The sequence below is a fragment of the Melanotaenia boesemani genome, chromosome 21, assembly GCF_017639745.1.
Source record: "Melanotaenia boesemani isolate fMelBoe1 chromosome 21, fMelBoe1.pri, whole genome shotgun sequence".
In the NCBI taxonomy this organism is placed as follows: Eukaryota; Metazoa; Chordata; class Actinopteri; order Atheriniformes; family Melanotaeniidae; genus Melanotaenia; species Melanotaenia boesemani.
Window position 1 is genome coordinate 262,010 of NC_055702.1, and position 20,491 is coordinate 282,500.

The 20,491-nt window shown below is 42.4% G+C and overlaps 2 protein-coding genes across 8 annotated transcripts in view; one reads left to right on the forward strand and one right to left on the reverse strand.

The window, feature by feature from the left end:
- The window catches only part of LOC121632633 (rho GTPase-activating protein SYDE1), a 40,239-nt gene extending 37,197 nt beyond the window's left edge, over positions 1-3,042 (reverse strand). The window contains exon 1 of the mRNA XM_041974280.1: positions 2,815-3,042. Within this exon, the coding sequence (XP_041830214.1) occupies positions 2,815-2,899 (85 nt within the window). The 5' untranslated portion in view covers positions 2,900-3,042. The remainder of the gene's footprint in view (positions 1-2,814) is intronic.
- A 7,054-nt stretch (positions 3,043-10,096) lies between these two features.
- Positions 10,097-20,491, forward strand: part of LOC121632755 (transcription factor COE3-like) — a 76,372-nt gene continuing 65,977 nt past the window's right edge. For 6 of the 7 annotated variants that reach the window (XM_041974479.1, XM_041974480.1, XM_041974473.1 and 3 more), the window contains exons 1-6: positions 10,097-11,507; positions 13,156-13,312; positions 15,649-15,712; positions 15,790-15,845; positions 16,616-16,689; positions 19,652-19,720. In XM_041974479.1, the coding sequence (XP_041830413.1) occupies positions 11,386-11,507; positions 13,156-13,312; positions 15,649-15,712; positions 15,790-15,845; positions 16,616-16,689; positions 19,652-19,720 (542 nt within the window). In that variant the 5' untranslated portion in view covers positions 10,097-11,385. The remainder of the gene's footprint in view (positions 11,508-13,155; positions 13,313-15,648; positions 15,713-15,789; positions 15,846-16,615; positions 16,690-19,651; positions 19,721-20,491) is intronic. The other variant, XM_041974474.1, reaches the window with a different exon arrangement.

Here is a 20,491-nt window from a genome sequence, read left to right on the forward strand (position 1 = left end):
CTACAACTTTTACAAAAAACAAACAAAAAAAAAAACCAGAGCTGCTAGTCATTAAGAGTTTTTAAATAATAACCAAACCAAAAAGACATAACATGAAAGTAGCACAACGGTGACTAGATACTAACTCACAGGAAAAATAAATAAATAAAATAAAAATAAAAAAAAATAAAATTTATTTTTCCTGCAGGATTTTCTGTTAGTGATTTATTCCACTGGGTTTCACTTTAATCCATCACTCAGATCAAATATTCAGTTTTATTACGAATAAATGAGAAACACAGATGAATGTGAAATTCTGTTAAAGGGAACATATTTGAATATGTTTTTAAAAGATAACAGAATAATTACTTTCCCATGTGAGTAATTACTTTTATAATGCTGTAACGTTAATAACTCAGTTACCTTTTGAAGAACGTAACTACTAACTATAATTAACTGTTGTTAAAGTAACGTGCCCAACACTGCCTGTTACATAACTGGAATATCAGCCTGTGGAACTGCAAGGTCTTTCTTTCAACATGATCCATATTTTTACTGATTTATGATTCTTCATCTTTAACAACTAACTTTGAACAAACTCATCTCTTTTTCTATGGAAACCAGCTGGACTCTTTTTGACCACAAATCCAACCTCTGATGTTCTGAAATGTTCACTAATGGAGATTCACAGCTAGAGATAAACAGGAAGCACACACACGGAGGTTTAATGACAGGAAGTGCTCAACTGACCCAGTTTTTCTCCAGAAACATATGTGAAGATGGACAGATCACAGTTTGTTTGTCTGACTTAGAAATAATTTTACTCTACAGATCTTAGTTCTCGCAGTCTGGTCCTGGTTCTGAGTCTGAAATTAGCATAAAGACTGTAAACAGAGGGAAACTGTTAGCATAGCTTAGCATAAAGACTGTAAACAGAGGGAAACTGTTAGCATAGCTTAGCATAAAGACTGTAAACAGAGGGAAACTGTTAGCATAGCTTAGCATAAAGACTGTAAACAGAGGGCAACTGTTAGCATAGCTTAGCATAAAGACTAAACAGAGAGAAACTGTTAGCATAGCTTAGCATAAAGACTAAACAGAGGGAAACTGTTAGCATAGCTTAGCATAAAGACTGTAAACAGAGAGAAACTGTTAGCATAGCTTAGCATAAAGACTGTAAACAGAGGGAAACTGTTAGCATAGCTTAGCATAAAGACTGTAAACAGAGGGAAACTGTTAGCATAGCTTAGCATAAAGACTGTAAACAGAGAGAAACTGTTAGCATAGCTTAGCATAAAGACTGTAAACAGAGGGAAACTGTTAGCATAGCTTAGCATAAAGACTGTAAACAGAGAGAAACTGTTAGCATAGCTTAGCATAAAGACTGTAAACAGAGAGAAACTGTTAGCATAGCTTAGTGCCTCTAGCCCTACATGACAGCACCTGGTCCACCTGGACTCTCAGCAGTCTGACTACCGCTTAATGATGACGGCCATCTTGTTTGAATTCTTGCTTGTGTTGTTCTTACTCTCAAATGTAAGTCGCTCTGGATAAAAGCGTAAATGACTGTAGAATAGAATAGAATAGAATAGAATAGAATAAACACTGTAAACAGAGAGAAACTGTCAGTATAGCTTAGCATAAAGACTGTAAAGAGAAGGAAATTGTTAGCGTAGCTCTGTTTGATCAACAACACTCAGAGAAAAGCTTTGAGCCTGGGGTCCTGATCCAGAACAGATCTGGTCTAAAAATAACCTCCATGTGAGGCACATGAGGAGGACCTGATGTCTGGTTTGAGGAGATGCTTCAGTTGCTGCAGAAAACAACATGAACGGGTTTCAAGCTGCTTCAGTTTGATAGTGTTAAAGGATGACCTGCTGTCTGCTGGTCTGGCCAGTCCCACCAGTTACCTGCTGACCAGAACCAAACGTCTCAGTTTTATACAAACACATAAAGTGTGTGATCGGCATGTCAGAACACCAAGAAACAAATTACAGCATCAGTCCGACCAGAACCAGGTGGTCCGAGCAGGACCAGCTAGTCCAGGACTCGCTGGTCAGACCAGGGCAGGACTTGTCTATAACTGGCTGGTCTAACCTAAAGTGGCTGGTCCGACCAGTACTGTCTTGTCCAGACCTAGATGGTCCGATTGGTCCGAAATCGTAGGGAATGAGGTTCTCTAAACCAGACCAACACAGCCAGATAAGGTGACTGTGGATAAGGGATGTGACGCTCTGCATTTCCTGTCCAGAAAGAAGAAGAAGAAGGTGCCAACAAAGGAGAACCAGTATGAATCAAAGATGTTCCACTGAGGAAGTCAGAACTACTAGACGTCTTCAACCTTCTCTCACACAGCCCAACATGTCCAGTCCGGTCTGGAACCAGTGACCCTCCTCTGTTTTTATACTGGGACCAGTGAAAGTTCTGGTGAAGCTCTGACTGGATTAAACTGTTATTGTTAGCATGAGGCTGCAGACACTAAAGTTCTGAGAGGGTCTTGAGTCAGTGCTGAGTCAGTCCTGAATCGGTCCTGAGTGCGTCCTGAGTCGTTAATGAGTGGGTCCTGAGTCATTCCTGAATCGTTCATGAGTCCAGAGTGGGGTTTTATCAGCTGGAAATGTGCAGGGAGTTTTCAGTCTGCATCCAACCAGCAGGTGGAGGAATGACAAGCTGAAAACTCCTGACAGAAAACATGTCGCTGACTGCGGAACAGACTGGTGGTTTCATGGAGGTCCAGCAGCTGTTTGGTCCATGCTCAGATCCAAACAGAATGTTGGGTCTCCAGCGTTCACAGACCCTCTGAAAGTGATGGAAAAGTGAGTGTCTGCTCCTCACCGTTAAGTTTGGGATCGGTTTTTCTGCGTCTTCTGTCTTTGCCTCTCAGTCTGGAGAAGGTCCTCTTCAGCAGGGGCTCAGCCATGGTGCACCTCCTCCTCTTTCCTGGAGAGGAGCACGCTGTCAGTAATCCAGCAGGAGCAGTAGGAGTCAGCACTCCTTCTCCTTCATGTTGCGGAGGAGAACCTCAGACTTGGCCATGACTCCTCATCTCCCTCTTCACTCTGAGAGCTGCTCGACAGGAAATGAATTCCACACATTCTTTCCCAAACTTCCCCCTTCACTCCTCCTCCTGCTCCTCCTCCCACTCTCCACCCTCTGCAGGGAGAGCACAGCAGCAGAGGCTCATGGGAACTGTAGTTTCATTCCGCCTGGTTGACTGAACAACAGACTTTAGATCCAGAACTTGGAGAAAAACCAGCCCAAGTTCATGTGTGACCCCATGTGGTTCTGCATGTAGTAAACATGGAATTGGAACACTGTCATGGTAATATGTGAAAACAATTAATCAATTAGTGAAAGCTTTATTTATACAGAAAATTTCAAACAAAAGCACAGGATAAAAGTTGACGTTGGTCTAGACTAAAATACAACTGGAAAAAGAAACCTGCAGTTCAGCAGGAGCCTCCCCCACATGGAGGATCCATAAAAACTAAAAGCAGCTTCTCTGTGTTGTTCAGGGACTAGAAAGAAGACCTGAACCTGGTGGTCTGAGCTGCCAGGGCGGATCACAGCCAACCAGAAGAGCCATCGTTCAGAGTCTAAAGGCTGATCCATCTTCTGTGAGATGTGAGAAGGTTTTTCTTGTTCTCGAGGACATATATGGGGACAGTTCTCGACACATCAGCCGGGCTTAACTTTCTTCTCATGGGGCACTGAGAAGTATTGTGTGATTGGTTGGACATTTGAGGATTGAACTTGAGCTTATGATGTGGATTCTTGGATGCCAGGTGAACTAAATACTGCGCCCAGAGAAACAACAACAGTTATGTTCCTCGTCTTTCTGTCTGGTCTTTTTGCTCCTGGAGCAACATTTTTTTGACGGTTCTGTGCCTGTCTGGTCTGTTGCCTTCACCATCGGGGAAAACTCTGACAGAAACAGCTGCTAATCTTTCCAACTTCCACCTGCAAACCAAGTTCAGGAGGCAGAGGACAGGTGATTCCTCCTGTGTGAAGCTGCAGCTAGCTTCAGGGTTAGCTCCCTTCACTTTACCCAGCAGCTAACAGCACCGAGATTTAGGCTTAGCTCCATCCACTTTACCCAGCAGCTAGCAGCACCTAGCTTCAGGGTTAGCTCCATTCACTTAACCCAGCAGCTAAATGCAGATAGCTTCAGGCTTGGATCTTACTGGTGGCGGTTGCAGACCATTCCTATATGTGAAGGATCTAAGTTCCCAGGTTCTGCCCTTCTATGTATATTTGCCGAACATCAGCATAAATATGGCCTAACATCTGCATAAACATGGCCCTACATCTGCATAAATATGGCCTAACATCTGCATAAACATGGCCTAACATCTACATAACTGATGTCAGTGGCTCCTGATCTTGGCCCGCCGGGGCCTGTGCCCCACAACCCCAGGGGGCTCTGGCTGGGACCTTCCTTTGCCACTCTCTTTGTGGGTCTGGGGTGGTCTTTGTGGTGGGGGTCTTAGGTTGGTGCGCCAGGATTGCTGCTGATGGCCCAGGTCTCTGGGCCGCCCTAGTCTGCCTCTAGCCTCTGTAGAAGCGTGGTCACATCTGCAGGATCACACTCATCTCTGATCCGTCCTCCTTCCTCATCCTCTACATGCTGACACAGCACTGAGGTGTCCAGTGGGTTTATACACTAAGAGATGCTTTGGTTAGGGTGTGTGTGTTTCTGGTTCTTTGGTTGTTGTTGTGATACATGTTGTTGTTGTTGCTGTCTTTGTTATTTTTTTTAGGAACTCCAGTTGATTGTCAACATAGTTTACCTGTAAACGCTGCAGGAAATTTTCTGTTGTGTTTCTGTACAGGTGTAGCAGCTGGTTGTCTGGAGTTGGGTTGCTTCAGAGGAAAATCTGGGTTTCCCTGTTTAGACAGCTGCTCTTGCGACCCAACTCCTGGTAAGCGGAGAAAGGGTCGAAAAAGAAGAGTGACAAGTGAAAAGAGTGACAGTGCCAAAGCTCAGCTGGCCTCAGATAAATGCTGGTTAAGTCTGCTAGCCTCAGATAAATGCTAGTTAGCTCGGCTAGCCTCAGATACAGTAAATGCTGGTTAGCTCAGCTAGCCTCAGGTAAATGCTGGTTAGCTCAGATGGCCCAGCATAAATGCTGGTTAGCCCAGCTAGCCTCAGGTAAATGTTGGTTAGCTCAGCTAGCCTTAGATAAATGCTAGTTAGTTCTGCTAGCCTCGGATAGATATTGGTTAGTTCTGCTAGCCTCAGGTAAATGCTGGTTAGCTCAGCTAGCCTCAGGTAAATGCTGGTTAGCTCAGCTAGCCTTAGAGAAATGCTAGTTAGTTCTGCTAGCCTCAGATAAATGCTAGTTAGCTCAGCTAGCTTCAGATACAGTAAATGCTGGTTAGTTCAGCTAGCCTCAGATAAATGCTGGTAAGTTCAGCTTAAAATGACAGACTGACTTAACGTGACTTCCGGATCATTAAGATTAATTTGGGGCGGCAGTTGCTCAGGTGGTAGAGAGGATCTTTAAATAACTGAAAGGATGGCGGTTTGATTCCCTCTGCTCCCAGTCATCTGTCATTGTATCCTTGGGCAAGACACTTCATCCTCCTTGCCTCCTGTGTTGGCATCACTGGTATATGTGGATATGAATTTTCGGTGGTGGTCAGAGAGGCCGTAGGCTGCCATGTTGCTGTCAGTCTGCCCCAGGGCAGCTGTGGCTACATGTAGCTTAGCATCACCAGGTATGAGTGAGGAGTGAATGAATAATCGATGCAATGTAAAGTGCTTTGGGTTCCCTAGAAAAAAGTGCAATATAAATCTAATCCGTTATTATTAATAATACTTAAGTTAACTGAATATTTAATAGACCTCTAATTAGAACACTTATTAATAACATCCATTGTGTGACTAATTAATATCAGGCCTGGTGATTATTTTGGATGGTTGTGGCAGTGGATTATAGATAACCTCCCAAAGCTACAAACGTTCTGAGAAAGCACACCAACTACTGCTGGACATCCTGAGGAGGACAAGTGTCGCCAGGGTGGGCTCTCCTCCGCCTGCAGTGACTTTTCTGTCCAGAAGATGGAGACGTAGTCCAGCAAAAAGAAAAAAAAAAAAAAAATCCCAGGTCTAGTCTGAGCTGCAGGTGTCGGGTTTCCAGAAGCAGAGGATGATCTGATCTCCCTGAAAACACACAGGTAATCATCATAAATGTCACCCTCACACATTTGAAACTGTTTCATTTTCATCAAATTAGTAACAGAATTAAATACAAATGTTGAAGTTCGGTGTCTTGCCTGGATAGGACACCTTGACATGAACTCGACTGACAACTTGAAGACAACCGCCCCTATGCTGAAAAGTACATGGAGGTTTTAGAGCAACATCTGCTCCCATGCAGACGTCTCTTTCAGGGAAGGCCTTGCAGATTTTAACAAGACAATTCTGAACCACATCCTGCATCCATCATATCATGGAAGCAGAAATCCAGCAATCAAGGTCCAGGACTGTAGAGCAGCTAAAATCCTGCATGAGACCAGAATGGGACGCTGCAGAGTCAGAAACAATCTGGTATTTTACCCTCAGTCTGGTCTGACAGGCAGTAGACAGTAGGCCCTATGAGTCCATCAGAGTTGATTAAAACTGTTCCAGCTCTTTAATCATTGTTAATTGAAGCTGACGAGCCTTTAATTAATTACCAAATGAGGTTAACGAATTCAGCTTTGACTGACAGAGCCAGATGTCCAAACCTGGAGTGTCCTCTCTTCATCTTCACCATCATCAGGACACAACACAGTCAGACTCCCATAGCCACATCTTTATCAGTAATCAATGAGACCAGATCAGACGTAAGGGCTGTCAGAGTGAATCACCGATCATGTCCATTGATTAGAAAGTTCTCAGGTGGAGGATTTTGGTTTGTAATCAGTATTAAATTGTTTTCTGTTGTTTATGTATTGTTGCTAAGGTGTTTCCTTTTGCAGCTGTTTCCATGGTTACAGCTTTCAGGTTTGATCAGAACTTTGCAAGACTGAATCAGGAATGGCAAAAGGAAAATATCCAAATCAATAAAAAAAACATCAATTTTTCCATCCATCCATTATCTTGACCGCTTATTCCATATGGGTTGCGGGTGAGCTGGAGCCTATCCCAGCATTTTAACAGGTGAGAGGCAGGGTACACCCTGGACAGGTCACCAGTCTGTCACAGGACCAACACAGATAGACAAACAACCATCCACACACACACTCTCTCCTAGGGAGAATTTAGAATAACCAATTAACCTATCATGCATGTCTTTGGACGGTGGGAGGAAGCCGGAGAACCCGGAGAGAACCCACACATACACGGGGAGAACATGCAAACTCCACACAGAAAGGCCACGCCCTCAAGGTTCAACCCCCCCAGCCGAGATTTGAACCAGCAACCTTCTTGCTGTGAGGCTGCGGTGCTAACCACCACACCACCGTGCAACCTAAAAATCAATCAATCTAAAAATAAATCAATATTTTTCTGTAGCTTCCTACTCTCAGATTGTCTTCTTCCTGCTCTCAGTTCGCTACTTCCTGCTCTGAACTTGTCTGCTTCCTGCTCTGAACTTGTCTACTTCCTGCTCTGAACTTGTCTACTTCCTGCTCTCAGCTCGCTACTTCCTGCTCTGAGCTTGTCTACTTCCTGCTCTGAACTTGTCTACTTCCTGCTCTGAACTTGTCTACTTCCTGCTCTGAACCTGTCTACTTCCTGCTCTCAGCTTGCTACTTCCTGCTCTTAGCTCGTCTACTTCCTGCTCTGAGCCCGTCTACTTCCTGCTCTCAGCTTGCTACTTCCTGCTCTAAGATCATCTGCTTCCTGCCATCAGATCATCTGCCTTCTGCTCTCAGCTTGTTTACTTCCTGTTAAAGCTTCTCTATCACATGCTGTTTGTTTTCACCTCCTAGAAACAACAAAAACAAACACAAGCTGATTTTTCGGAGTCAAGTCAAGAATAATCAAAACAGTTTGAAAATTCTAACCTAACAATCTTTTGTCTCTATTTAAAGTTCATTTATTCTAATAATTTAATTTTCTTTAGTAGTTTTTATTTATTCTGACTTATTCCAATTATATGTGTGTCCTAAATTGCCAATAGAAGGAACTTCTACAGATCTGGTTCAGTTCATCACATCCTCAGGCAGATCTTCTCTTTCTCCTCTTGGAGTCGCTCTTGGCTTGCTTTCCCAGCACTCTGCTGGGATGGAGGGAATTCCCTGAACTGGGAGAGTGGAAATCCCTGTGCAGCGCATGCAAACACACACACAAAAACATGCACATACGAACACACACGGAAACACACACACACTGAAAAGCTGAAAGTGTTTCCAGCTGAAGGTCGACCGCTTCGTTTTCTCATTTTATTTTTTCTGCTTCGTGTCAGTTTTATTCCACTGAGTCCTCAAACCATCAGAACCACAACAGAACCTCCAGAACCTCAACAGAACCTCCAGAACCACAACAGAACCTCCAGAACCACAACAGAACCTCCAGAACCTCAACAGAACCTCCAGAACCACAACAGAACCTCCAGAACCACAACAGAACCTCCAGAACCTCAACAGAACCTCCAGAACCACAACAGAACCTCCCACAGCACGAAACACTGGAGAACGTCTCTGCATCATCATCAGTATCAGAACCGGCATTGTGCACGTGTCGTGCATCCTCTCCAGATGTGCACATGCTCAGGACGGACTTACCTGTGGCATCAGGTGAGATGATCGAGATTACACAGAATCACTTCCTGTTCTCTCTCTCTCACACACACACACGCTGTTTAAACTTAAATCAATAAATTTATGTTTTTACAGAGTCAGCGGTGTGTGTGTGTGTGTCTCTGTGTGTGTGTGTGTGTGTGTGTGTGTGTGTGAGACAGCTGGTCCATCTGGAAACCCTCCGTCCGCTTTGCCGCTACTCATGTTGCTATTTAAATGCAAATGTGTGTGTGTGTGTGTGTGTGTGTGTGTGCACGTGTCATTGTGTGTGTGGCAGTCGGAAAGTGTCGCTCTCTCTTTCTCTCTCTCTCTCTCTCTCTCTCTCTCTCTCACACACACACACACACAGGAAAATAATTAATTTCAAACTTTTTTTGAATTTTAAGTTTTAGATTAAATTTTTACTTCAATTTATTCAGAAAAATAAAAATACAAATTAAATAAGTTTGTTTAGTTTTTCCATTAAATTCTAAAATATTTTCAGCTCAGAAAAGATAAAAGTTTAGTCAGAGAGCAGCTGGTTCCGGTCCAGAGACTGGTTCCGGTCCAGAGACTGGTTCCGGACCAGTAGCTGCTTCTGGTCCATTGGATCCCAGGTTGATCGGAGTCTAAAGGTGCATTTCTGCTCCCTTATGTACGTAAACGTCCGTTCCAACCGCCATGCGTCGAGTCTGTGTTTTGTGTTGCCGTGGTTTTGAGTCAGTTCCTTCACTAGGGGGCTAACGCGTCACTATAAAGCTGTTTCCATCAGTCCAACCCGCCCTAAACACTCGCATATAGTTTTTGTTCAAAGGCTCGCACCATCATTAAGGTCCTCTTCTTCTTCTCTGGTTTGTTTCTTTCCTGGTCGCATGTCGGCTGTTCTGCTCAGCGCTGCCCTCGTGGTTTCTGGTGGTTTTGTGCCGTCTCCGCCGGATAGCTAAGCTCCCTGAAAACGGACCAAGTTCTGTGTGTAACCGTTGCAGGAGACGGACGCCACCGTCCAGCCTCAGTGGACGTTTCCTCGGTCGCACTGAGCGCATGCAGCTGAAGATCAAAGTGTTTCCATTTTATGATCTGGTCTTCGATGTAGAACCAGACTCTGTTTCAGTTTTTACTTTAGTTTTCTGCTTTTATTCTGTGTTCAGCACTTTGTTCCACTGACGTGTTTCTGTAAATAAAGTTTTCTTCTTCGTCACCTCCTCTTCCTCTTCGTTGTTGGTGTCAAAAATCCCTTTTTTTCCTGGTTTTCCTTAAAATGAAATCGTTTTATTTGTGTTCAGTTTTCTCCTTCTTTCCTCTTCCTCCCCTCACCAGCATCAGCTCCTCCTCCTCATCCCACCTCTTCCTCCTCCTCCTCCCATCCCTTCCTCCTCCTCCTCCTCCTCCTCAGCCTGCTCAGCCCACCCCTCGGGGCCTTGGAGGCCTTCGGCCTGAGAAGACAGGGAGTGTTTCTCCTGTTATTCAGAGGAAGACAAGTGGTTGGCATCACCGTTGGATTCTGGTCCGTCAGACGTTTGGATCAGAACCAGCTGAAGCTCCACGGACCAGACCGACCCTGAAGATGCAGATCCAGTTTTTAACCACCGTGGATCTTCGGGATGATCCGGATCACCGACGGTGAGGAGGCTGATGGCGGCAGGAAACCGCAGCGCCCTCTGCTGGAGCTGCAGGATGGTGGGCTGTCGGGTCCAGAAGAGTCCCTCAGAGACCGTCAGCAGCAGGTAGCTTCAGAGAACTGGTCCGGCTGGTCCGGCTGGTCCGGCTGGTCTCACCCACAGTGGTTCTGGTTTGCAGGATCAGTTCTGCTGGACCTTCAACCAGGATTCCACCACCACAATGAAGATGTGATCTAGACCCTATCCAAGAACTGATTCCAGATCCAGGTCTCAGACTGCTGTGTGTGTGTGTGTGTGTGTGTGTGTGTGTGTGTGTGTGTGTGTGTGTGTGTGTGTGTGTGTGTGTGTGTGTGTGTGTGTGTGTGTGTGTGCGTGAGAGGGAGAGAGAGAGAGAATGAGGGCAATCAAGAGCACACACACCTGCTCTCTTCTCTCTGGTTGGTGTGTCTGAGCACCCTCCTCCTCCTCTTCCTCACACACCCTTGTCTCTCTCCCTCCTTTTATAGTCAGGCCCCGCCCTCTGTGGTGATGTCAGCGGCTTGGAGGAGGACCCGTGGGGTTTTTGGGTTTTGGCGTCCAGTCCTGTGGGGCCGCAGGGCTGAGAGTTTCTCCTCCGCTCCTCATCCCTCCATCCCGGCCTCCTCTCCTCGTCTCTTTGGGGAAAAGAAAAAAGATTTTCCGTCCGGACTGCGTTTCCTCTGAGGACTTTATTTCTTCTTCTTCTCTTCTTTCTCCGTGGCTTCAACATGTCTGATGACTTTTAAGCCGAATTTCTGACCTCCAGTCAGGAAAAAGTTGAATTAAGTCAGAAAAAAGCCAAAGTTCTACAGACATTAAAAACTCTCCATCTTCTCTTCTTCTTCTTCTCTTCTCCATTTTGTCTTCTCCATCTTTTCTTCTTCTTCTTTGGTTTATTTTGGACTCAGTTTTTCAGATAATGTCCAATATCCAGATGGTCTCTGTCCAGTAAAGCGTCCATTTGTCTGCTGGGCTTCTTCCTCTCCTCCTCCTCCTCCTCCTTCTTCTTCTTCTTCTTTTTTCTGCGGCGGTGTTTCTGCTGCAGCCCGGGGCCCCTGAGATGTTCGGGATCCAGGACAACCTGCCCCGCGGGGCCACGGCCAACATGAAGGAGGAGCCGCTGGCTGTTCGCTCCTGGATGCACTCGGCCGGCGTGGTGGACGCCAACACGGCTGCTCAGAGGTAAACCTGAGGTCCCGCTGGAGGACCGGCTCAGACAGAATCCAGCTTTAGTTCCTCGTCCGGCAGCTCGGAAGAAATGTGAGGAAACAGAAAAGAGATTTAAACTGCAGATTTCCTGTTTCATCACTTTTCTGAGGAAGATGAAGATCAAGGCTCCTCAATCTTTCCCTCTTTTTTCATGTCTCGTTAGAAATTAAAATCAAGTTCATGTCATAAAAACACAGCTGATGTTTATTTACAAACACGTCAATAAACAAAAGAATCCATAAAATATGAGAGAATTAAACTTTTTTCATTTTTACAGATATGATTTAAAATAATAATAATAATAATAATAATATAGAAATATCTTCAATTTAAATAAAAATCAAAGATTAACAAATTAATAAATAAAAACTTGTAAATAAATAATAATTAATAATAACTTTTGTAAATAAATGTGGCAAATAAAAAAATTTTCTATCCAAGTTAAAAAAAACCCTGAAAAAGAAAAAGAATTTTTTTTTTATCCGAAAGGAAATATCTGCAGGTTTTTCTGTAGAAGAATTCAAAATTTCAGCAACTTCAAACGACTTATTAATGAAATAAATTTATTGATACATTTTTTTCTGAATGTTGATCTGAAACATTTCATGTAAAAAATCATTTAGATTTAAATCCAGAAATCAGATTTTATTGATCCTCAATAAAATAATTTAGTTGCGTTTCTGTCGACTTATGAGATCGTGTTTGTCTCCATAAAATCATTAATTATTATTATCATTATTATTACTATTATTATTATTATTGATAGTAGTAATAATAATAATAATAATAAAAACAATTAAAGAAATAATAATATGGTTGCTGTTATTATAATAATTATTATAATTTATAATAATTATTATAATTTATAATAATAATAATAATTATTATTATAATCATGGTAATAATAATAACATATAATATCATGATTGAATTAAGTGGTTTCTATGGTAACGGCTGGACGATTCTGCTGCATTTCTAATGACAAACGTTCATTCTTGGAGTCATTTTCTGTGTTAAACGTGTTTTATAAAAAGTCGGTTGGAGCAGGAACACGGATAAAGTGTGATGGGTGAAAAGGTGGAGGTGTTCTGGTCTCGGATCAGTTCACACGTTTTCTCCTCAGAACCACAGGCGGCCTCTCAGGAGCGCTTGATTTAGGCTCGGCTTCATATCCTCGGCAGATTTCTGATAAAAACAATCTAATGAAATAAATAACATATTTATTTACACACAACTAAATAACAACAATGTAAATAACAACCGACTGGTTTCAGGGTGGAAAGTATTTTAAGGAACTGAGTTAAAAAAAATCATGACATTTATTCTGAATCACAATTATATTTTATAATTCAATTTTTAATTTTTAATTTTTAATTTTTTAATTTTTAATTTTTAATTTTTTAATTTTTAATTTTTAATTTTTAATTTTTAATTTTTAATTTTTAATTTTTAATTTTTAATTTTTTAGTTTTGTCTTTTTCTTTTCTGAAATTCAGACGAAGCTTCGTTTCTTTTTCTTGTTCAGCGCCGTCATTTTCTCTGTCGGCTTTCAGTTTGAAAGATGTGAAGGTGACAGACGCCTCCACCTGCCCACTCATGTGTGGGTGTATTTATTTTTCAGCGGGGTGGGGTTAGCCCGAGCTCACTTTGAGAAGCAGCCTCCGTCCAACCTGCGAAAGTCCAACTTCTTCCACTTCGTTCTGGCGCTGTACGACCGGCAGGGTCAGCCCGTGGAGATTGAACGCACGGCCTACGTGGACTTCGTGGAGAAAGAGAAGGTGAGACACGGGGAGCGGCCGCAACACAAAACAAAGACACCCCTTGGTCACCTCCAACACTCCAAAAACAGATCAGACGCACCTGTAGACACAACTTGGGGCAGAAAAACCCAAAAGATGAAAAAGTTCTTTCTAAATAAATTTGGGTGATGCTGATGATGATGGTAGAGATGATGATGATGATGATGATGATGGTAGTGATGATGAAGATGATAACGGTGATGCTAGTGATAATGATGATGATGAAGATGATAATGATGATGATGGTAGTGATGATGATGGTGATGATGATGATGATGATGATGATGATGATAGTGATGATAATGATGATGATGTGATAATGATGATGATGATGATGTTAGTGATAATGATGATGATGAAGATGATGATGATGATGATGGTAGTGATGATGAAGATGATGATGGTGATGGTGATGATGGTGATGATGATGATGATGATAGTGATGATGATGATAGTGATAATGATGATAATGATGATGATGATGATAGTATTAATGATGATGATGATGATGGTAGTGTGATGATGATGATGGTGATGATAGTGATAATGATGATAATGATGATGATGGTAGTGATGATGATGATGGTGATGATAGTGATAATAATGATAATGATGATGATGATGATGATAGTGATGATGATGATGATAGTGATGATAATGATGATGGTGATAATGATGATGATGTTAGTGATGATGAAGATGATGATGATGGTAGTGATCATGATGATGATGATTGATGATGATGATGGTAGTGATGATGATGATGGTGATGATAGTGATGATAATGATGATGATGATGGTGATAATGATGATGATGATGTTAGTGATGATGATGATGATGATGATGATGATAGTTATAATGATAATGATGATGGTAGTGATGATGATGATGATGGTAGTGATGATGATGATGATAGTGATAATAATGATAATGATGATGATGATGGTGATGATGATGATGATGATGATAATAGTGATGATAATGATGATGGTGATAATGATGATGATGATGTTAGTGATGATGAAGATGATGATGATGATAGTGATAGTGATGATGATGAAGATGATGATGATAGTGATAATGATGACGATGATGATGATGGTAGTGATGATGATGATGATAGTGATGATGATGATGGTGGTAGTGATGATGATGATAGTCATAATGATGACGATAATGATGATAATGATGTTGATGATGATGAAGATGATGATGATAGTGATAATTATATTTTATCTGTAAATATGAAAAAGAATTTCACCTTCAGAGTCAAACTTTTCCATCTGACGGCGTTCCAGCGAAGAGGAAGATTCCCTCCGATCAGGCTCAGCAAGCAGTCGGTTTTCCTCCTGACCCCCATTTCAGATTTAGAAGAGTTTCAGTCTTTCAAGTGATTTAATCTCGGGAAGGTTTCCCAGTTTTGTTAGGATTTTAATTTACAAGCAAACCAGTTTTTTGATGAGTCCCGGTTCTTTTAGTGTTCTGCAGGTTTTTAAAGGGTTCTGTATTGTAAGCGTTCCAGTTTTTCAGTATTTTGGTTTGAAGCGTTTTAGTTTTTTAGGGTTCTGGTGTTTGAAGCATTCTGGTTTCATTGCTCATGACCTCCTTCGAGTTTCCGGAACTCGGAGCTCTAAACAGATTCAGATAAGGTTTTCTGGTTCTGCTGTGACACCTTCTCGCCTCTTTAACGAGATTCTGGTTCCACCACCAGGTCCTGGGTCCCCAAACTTCTGATTCACCTCCTGCTTCTCTAACAGCCGAGTCCACAGATTTGTTGTTGGAAACGTAACTGGCTGCGATCCCAAAGAATAAGCTCTTTCTTTATGTTCACAAGTGTTTTGCTTTTCAAATGTTGTAAATCCTGAATACTTCCAGACACCAGGATCTCAGGTTTTGCAGGGTTCTCGTCTCTGGACAGCTCAGCCGTACTGGTTCATTCGGGCATGAGTTGGGGGTGATACCACAGCCCCCTTGCTGGATCACAGCTGGAGGTCTGAAGACACGCTGACATTTACAGATTCCTTCAGACAGAGCTGAAAGGAAAGATGATGCTCCGGGCACAGATGGATCAGGATGTGTGGACCGGTGTGTTCCAGATGTGGTTCTGACCTGCTGACTGGGAAACTGGGAACATTGGTCTCAGAAAGTCCACAGCTGGACTTCAACCAACAGTCAGGTGACGTCAAACTGAGCTTTTCTTAAAGGTTCTGGACGTACCTGGAGTTCTCCGACCTGATCAGGTGGTGGAAAACAAACGCACCCTCTGGACCAGCACAGCTTCACTGTGTGTTTGTTTTGTCCTCCTCTCTTTCAGGAGCCGGGTGGAGAGAAGACCAACAACGGGATTCACTACAAGCTGCAGCTGCTCTACAGTAATGGTGGGTGCATTTGTTTCAAGGCTCAGCGCAGCTCAGATGGGTGTGCAGTAACTGTAACTGCTGTGGTTTGTGTGCAGGAGTGAGGACAGAGCAGGACCTCTACGTTCGCCTCATCGACTCCATGACCAAACAGGTGAGACTGATTATTGAGCTATAGGTGTGGTTTTAACAGGAGGAGAAACAACAGCCGATCAACGATCGGTAATCAATCCTTTAATGATCAAAGTGACGCACCATCCGTTGACCAGAGACAGGATCTTCTTTTCTTTCTGGTTTTTCTAGCAGCAGTCAAGCTGTCAGATTTCTGTCAGACCTAAACCCCTTCTGACAGTTGGGTTTTTCTGGTCTGGCAGGCTGAACCATCACCTCCTCCTCCTCATCCCCTTCTTCCTCCTCCTCTGCTTTCTGTTTGAAGCAACAAAAAGATCTATTTCTTTGCGCTGCAGGTGCTTCGTCCCTCCTGCTGAGAGGAGTCATGAACTGCATGAGTGAAAACAAACAAACCAGTAATTTGACCACAGTGACAACAGTCGGTCATATGATGAACTTAACCCACATGAAAATGCGTCTGTTTCCTCATTTTCATGTGGGTTAAACCTCTAACATGGTTGTGTCAGCTCAAATTCTGAATCCTTTTTTCAGAGACATCAGCTGGTGTACCGTCGTATGTAGGGCTGAAGGGGGTACCACCGTCTGAAGGACTGGCCGGTGTACCGCTGTCTGCAGGACTGATGTGTGATTGTTGGTCTGAGCTGTTCTTTGTGGAACGTTCTTTGTTTCCAGCTGCTTCTTCTGAGCATGTGCAGAATGAGTCACTGTTAACAATGCTGATCGCCCATTAAACACTCAAACACACCTGTTTAACACCTGGAGACATCAAACCTGTCTGTCTGTGGTTTTCAGGCCATAATTTATGAAGGTCAAGACAAGAATCCAGAGATGTGCCGAGTTCTGTTGACGCACGAGATCATGTGCAGGTAAGAACCCATGGACACAGTTCGACAAAACCTACATAAAAATGAAAAGGGACAGCCCTGGTCCAGATCAGATCAGACCATCTCACAGGTTCTCACATGACCAGGTGGGCACCTGAACCCTGGGGTTCTTCTGGACAACGTTAGGGCTTTAGCCTCAGTTGCCATGGTGAGGTACACCAATTTTACCAGAACAATTAGCTACATTTCCCCAAACTGGATAGACTAGACTAAACAAAACTAGACTGAGCTAGTCTAGAATAGACTGAACTAGTCTATACTAGACTGAAGTAGATTAGTGTAAATTAGGCTAGACTGGACTGGACTAGACTAGACTAGACTACACTAGACGAGACTAGACTACACTGAACTAGTCTAGATTAGACTAAACTAGAGTAGATGTAACTAAACTAAACTAGTGTAGACTAGACTAAACTAGACTAGACTAGACAAGACTGAACTAAAATAGATTAGACTAAATTACACTAGAATAAATTACACTAGACTAGATTGAACTAGGCTAGACTAGACTAAACTCAACTAGACTGAACTAGATCACAATAGACTAGAATGAGCTAGAATAAACTAGACTAGACAAAACTAGGCTAGACTCAACAAGATTATACTGAAATGGACTAGATTAAACTAGACTGGACTGAACTACACTAGACTATACTGAACTAGACCAGACTGGACTAAACTAGATCAAGCTAAACTAGACTTGAGTGAACAAGACCAAACTAGACTAGACTGAACTAGACTAGACTAGACTAGACTAACCTAGATTAGACTGAACTAGACTAGGCTGAACTAGAGTAGACTAGACTGAACTAGAGTAGACTAGACCAAACTAGATTATACGAAACTAGACTGGACTGGACAACACTAGACAAAAACTAGACTAGCTTGAATTAAATTAGACTGGACTGAACTAAACTAGACTAGAGTGAACTAGACTAAACTAGACTAGAGTGAACTAGACTATACCTAACTAGACCAGACTGGACTAAACTAGATCAAGCTAAACTAGGCTAGAGTGAACTAGACTAAACTAGACTGAACTGAACTGGACTAGACCAGACTAGACTAACCTAGACTAGACTGAGTAGACTAGACCAAACTAGACTAGCCTAAACTAGACTAGACTGAACTAGACTAGACTAGACTAGACTGAACTAGACTGACTGAGCTAATCTAGACTAGACTAGACTAGACTAAATTAGACTAGACTGAACTAGACTGACTGAGCTAGTCTAGACTAGGCCGAACCAGACTAGCCTAAACTAGACTAGACTGAACTAGACTGACTGAGCTAATCTAGATTAGACTAGACTAGACTAAAGTAGACTAGACTGAACTAGACTGACTGAGCTAATCTAGACTAGACTAGACTAAAGTAGACTAGACTGAACTAGACTAGACTGAACTAGACTGACTGAGCTAATCTAGACTAGACTAAAGTAGACTAGACTGAACTAGACTAGACTAGACTGAACTAGACTGACTGAGCTAATCTAGACTAAACTAGACTAGACTAAAGTAGACTAGACTGAACTAGACTGACTGAGCTAATCTAGACTAGACTAGATTAGATTAGACTAGACTGAACTAGACTAGACTGGACTAGAGTAGACTGGACACACGTACATACACACATACATACATACACAAATACACACATACTTACATACACAATACATACATACATATATATATATATACACACACATACATAAACACATACTACATACATACATACATATATACACATGTACATACACTCATAAATGAACTGGACTAGACCAGACTAGACTAACCTAGACTAGACTGAGTAGACTAGACCGAACTAGACTAGCCTAAACTAGACTAGACTGAACTAGACTGACTGAGCTAGTCTAGACTAGGCCGAACTAGACTAGCCTAAACTAGACTAGACTGAACTAGACTGACTGAGCTAATCTAGATTAGACTAGACTAGACTAGACTAGACTGAATTAGACTGACTGAGCTAATCTAGACTAGACTAGACTAAAGTAGACTAGACTGAACTAGACTAGACTAGACTAGACTGAACTAGACTGACTGAGCTAATCTAGACTAGACTAGACTAAAATAGACTAGACTGAACTAGACTAGACTAGACTGAACTAGACTGACTGAGCTAATCTAGACTAGACTGAACTAGACTAGACTAGACTGAACTAGACTGACTGAGCTAATCTAGACTAGACTAGACTAGACTAAAGTAGACTAGACTGAACTAGACTGACTGAGCTAATCTAGACTAGACTAGACTAAAGTAGACTAGACTGAACTAGACTGACTGAGCTAATCTAGACTAGACTAGACTAAAGTAGACTAGACTGAACTAGACTAGATTAGACTAGACTGAACTAGACTAGACTAGACTGAACTAGACTAGACTGGACTAGAGTAGACTGGACACACGTACATACACACATACATACATACACAAATACACACATACTTACATACACAATACATACATACATATATATATATACACACACATACATAAAGACATACTACATACATACATACATATATACACATGTACATACACTCATAAATGTATACATACACACATACATAGATACACACAAACATACATACATACATATAGACATACACACAGACACACATATACACATACATACATACATACATAAATACACACATACATAGATACACATGTACATTCACATATTCATACATACATCGAAGTGCTTCTGTCCTGTACTCATAGTATTTCATTTTTCAAAATCCTTTTAAATGTAATTCCTCATCATCCTGATGGTCCCTCATACCTGAGACCAGAACCAGGACCCAACTGGACCTCATTAGACAGGAAGGAGGCTGCTCAAGGCTTCACCTGTGCTGCCAGGTGTGCTACAGGATGTGTGATGCTGTGGTGATGAAGGCTGTTTGTTATTCTGTGTTTCAGCCGTTGCTGCGATAAGAAAAGCTGTGGAAACCGGAATGAGACGCCATCAGACCCCGTCATCATCGACAGGTAACGCACACCTGTCTGATCTGTGTGAACATACAGAAAAACTAGAGGGTCATGAAACGTTTCTCCAGTGCCAGACAGAAAGGTACACAATGTTTGTTTTTGCTGTCATGGAAACATGTAAATTTTGAGACAACATTCAGTGACCTCTGTCCACTGTGCTGCACTGAACCTCTAACCAGGCTGGCTGGACAGAAGGCAGGCTGAAGCAGCTCCTCAGCAGGTTCGGGTTTAGACTGGGTTCTGTGTACAACCCGATGTTGTTCGGGTTCCCAGAGAACTGATGCTGTTCGGGTTCCCAGAGAACCGATGCTGTTTGCGTTCTATGTGGTGACCACATTCCACCGTCAGAAAAAGGAAACATTTTTGGATCCTTTTCTGTAAATGAAACTAGAACCCAACAATGTAACCAGTCTGTTCTGCCATCAGAAACCAGTTAAACACCAGGAGGGAAAACCGCTTGAACAGCATGAACACACAGAAGATGTTCATGAGATGTTTGGTTTCAGTTTGTGTGGCCCTGAAAACTAGTTTTCCAGTCCAGGATGAGGATAGAGGTTTCTGACAGCCATCCAGGTGGTGGGATTCACCTTTGAGAATTTAGGTGGTTGTTTCAGGTGAGGGAAGGTAGATGCGGTTAATTTGATTAAATTATGTGAAACAATCATTAAATTTTAAAGATTATTTAGAACAAATACAGGACGGAACCATGCCGCAGGTTCCCGTTTGTCCCGTCTCTTCTGTTGCAGGAACAAAAATACCAGACTACGTAAA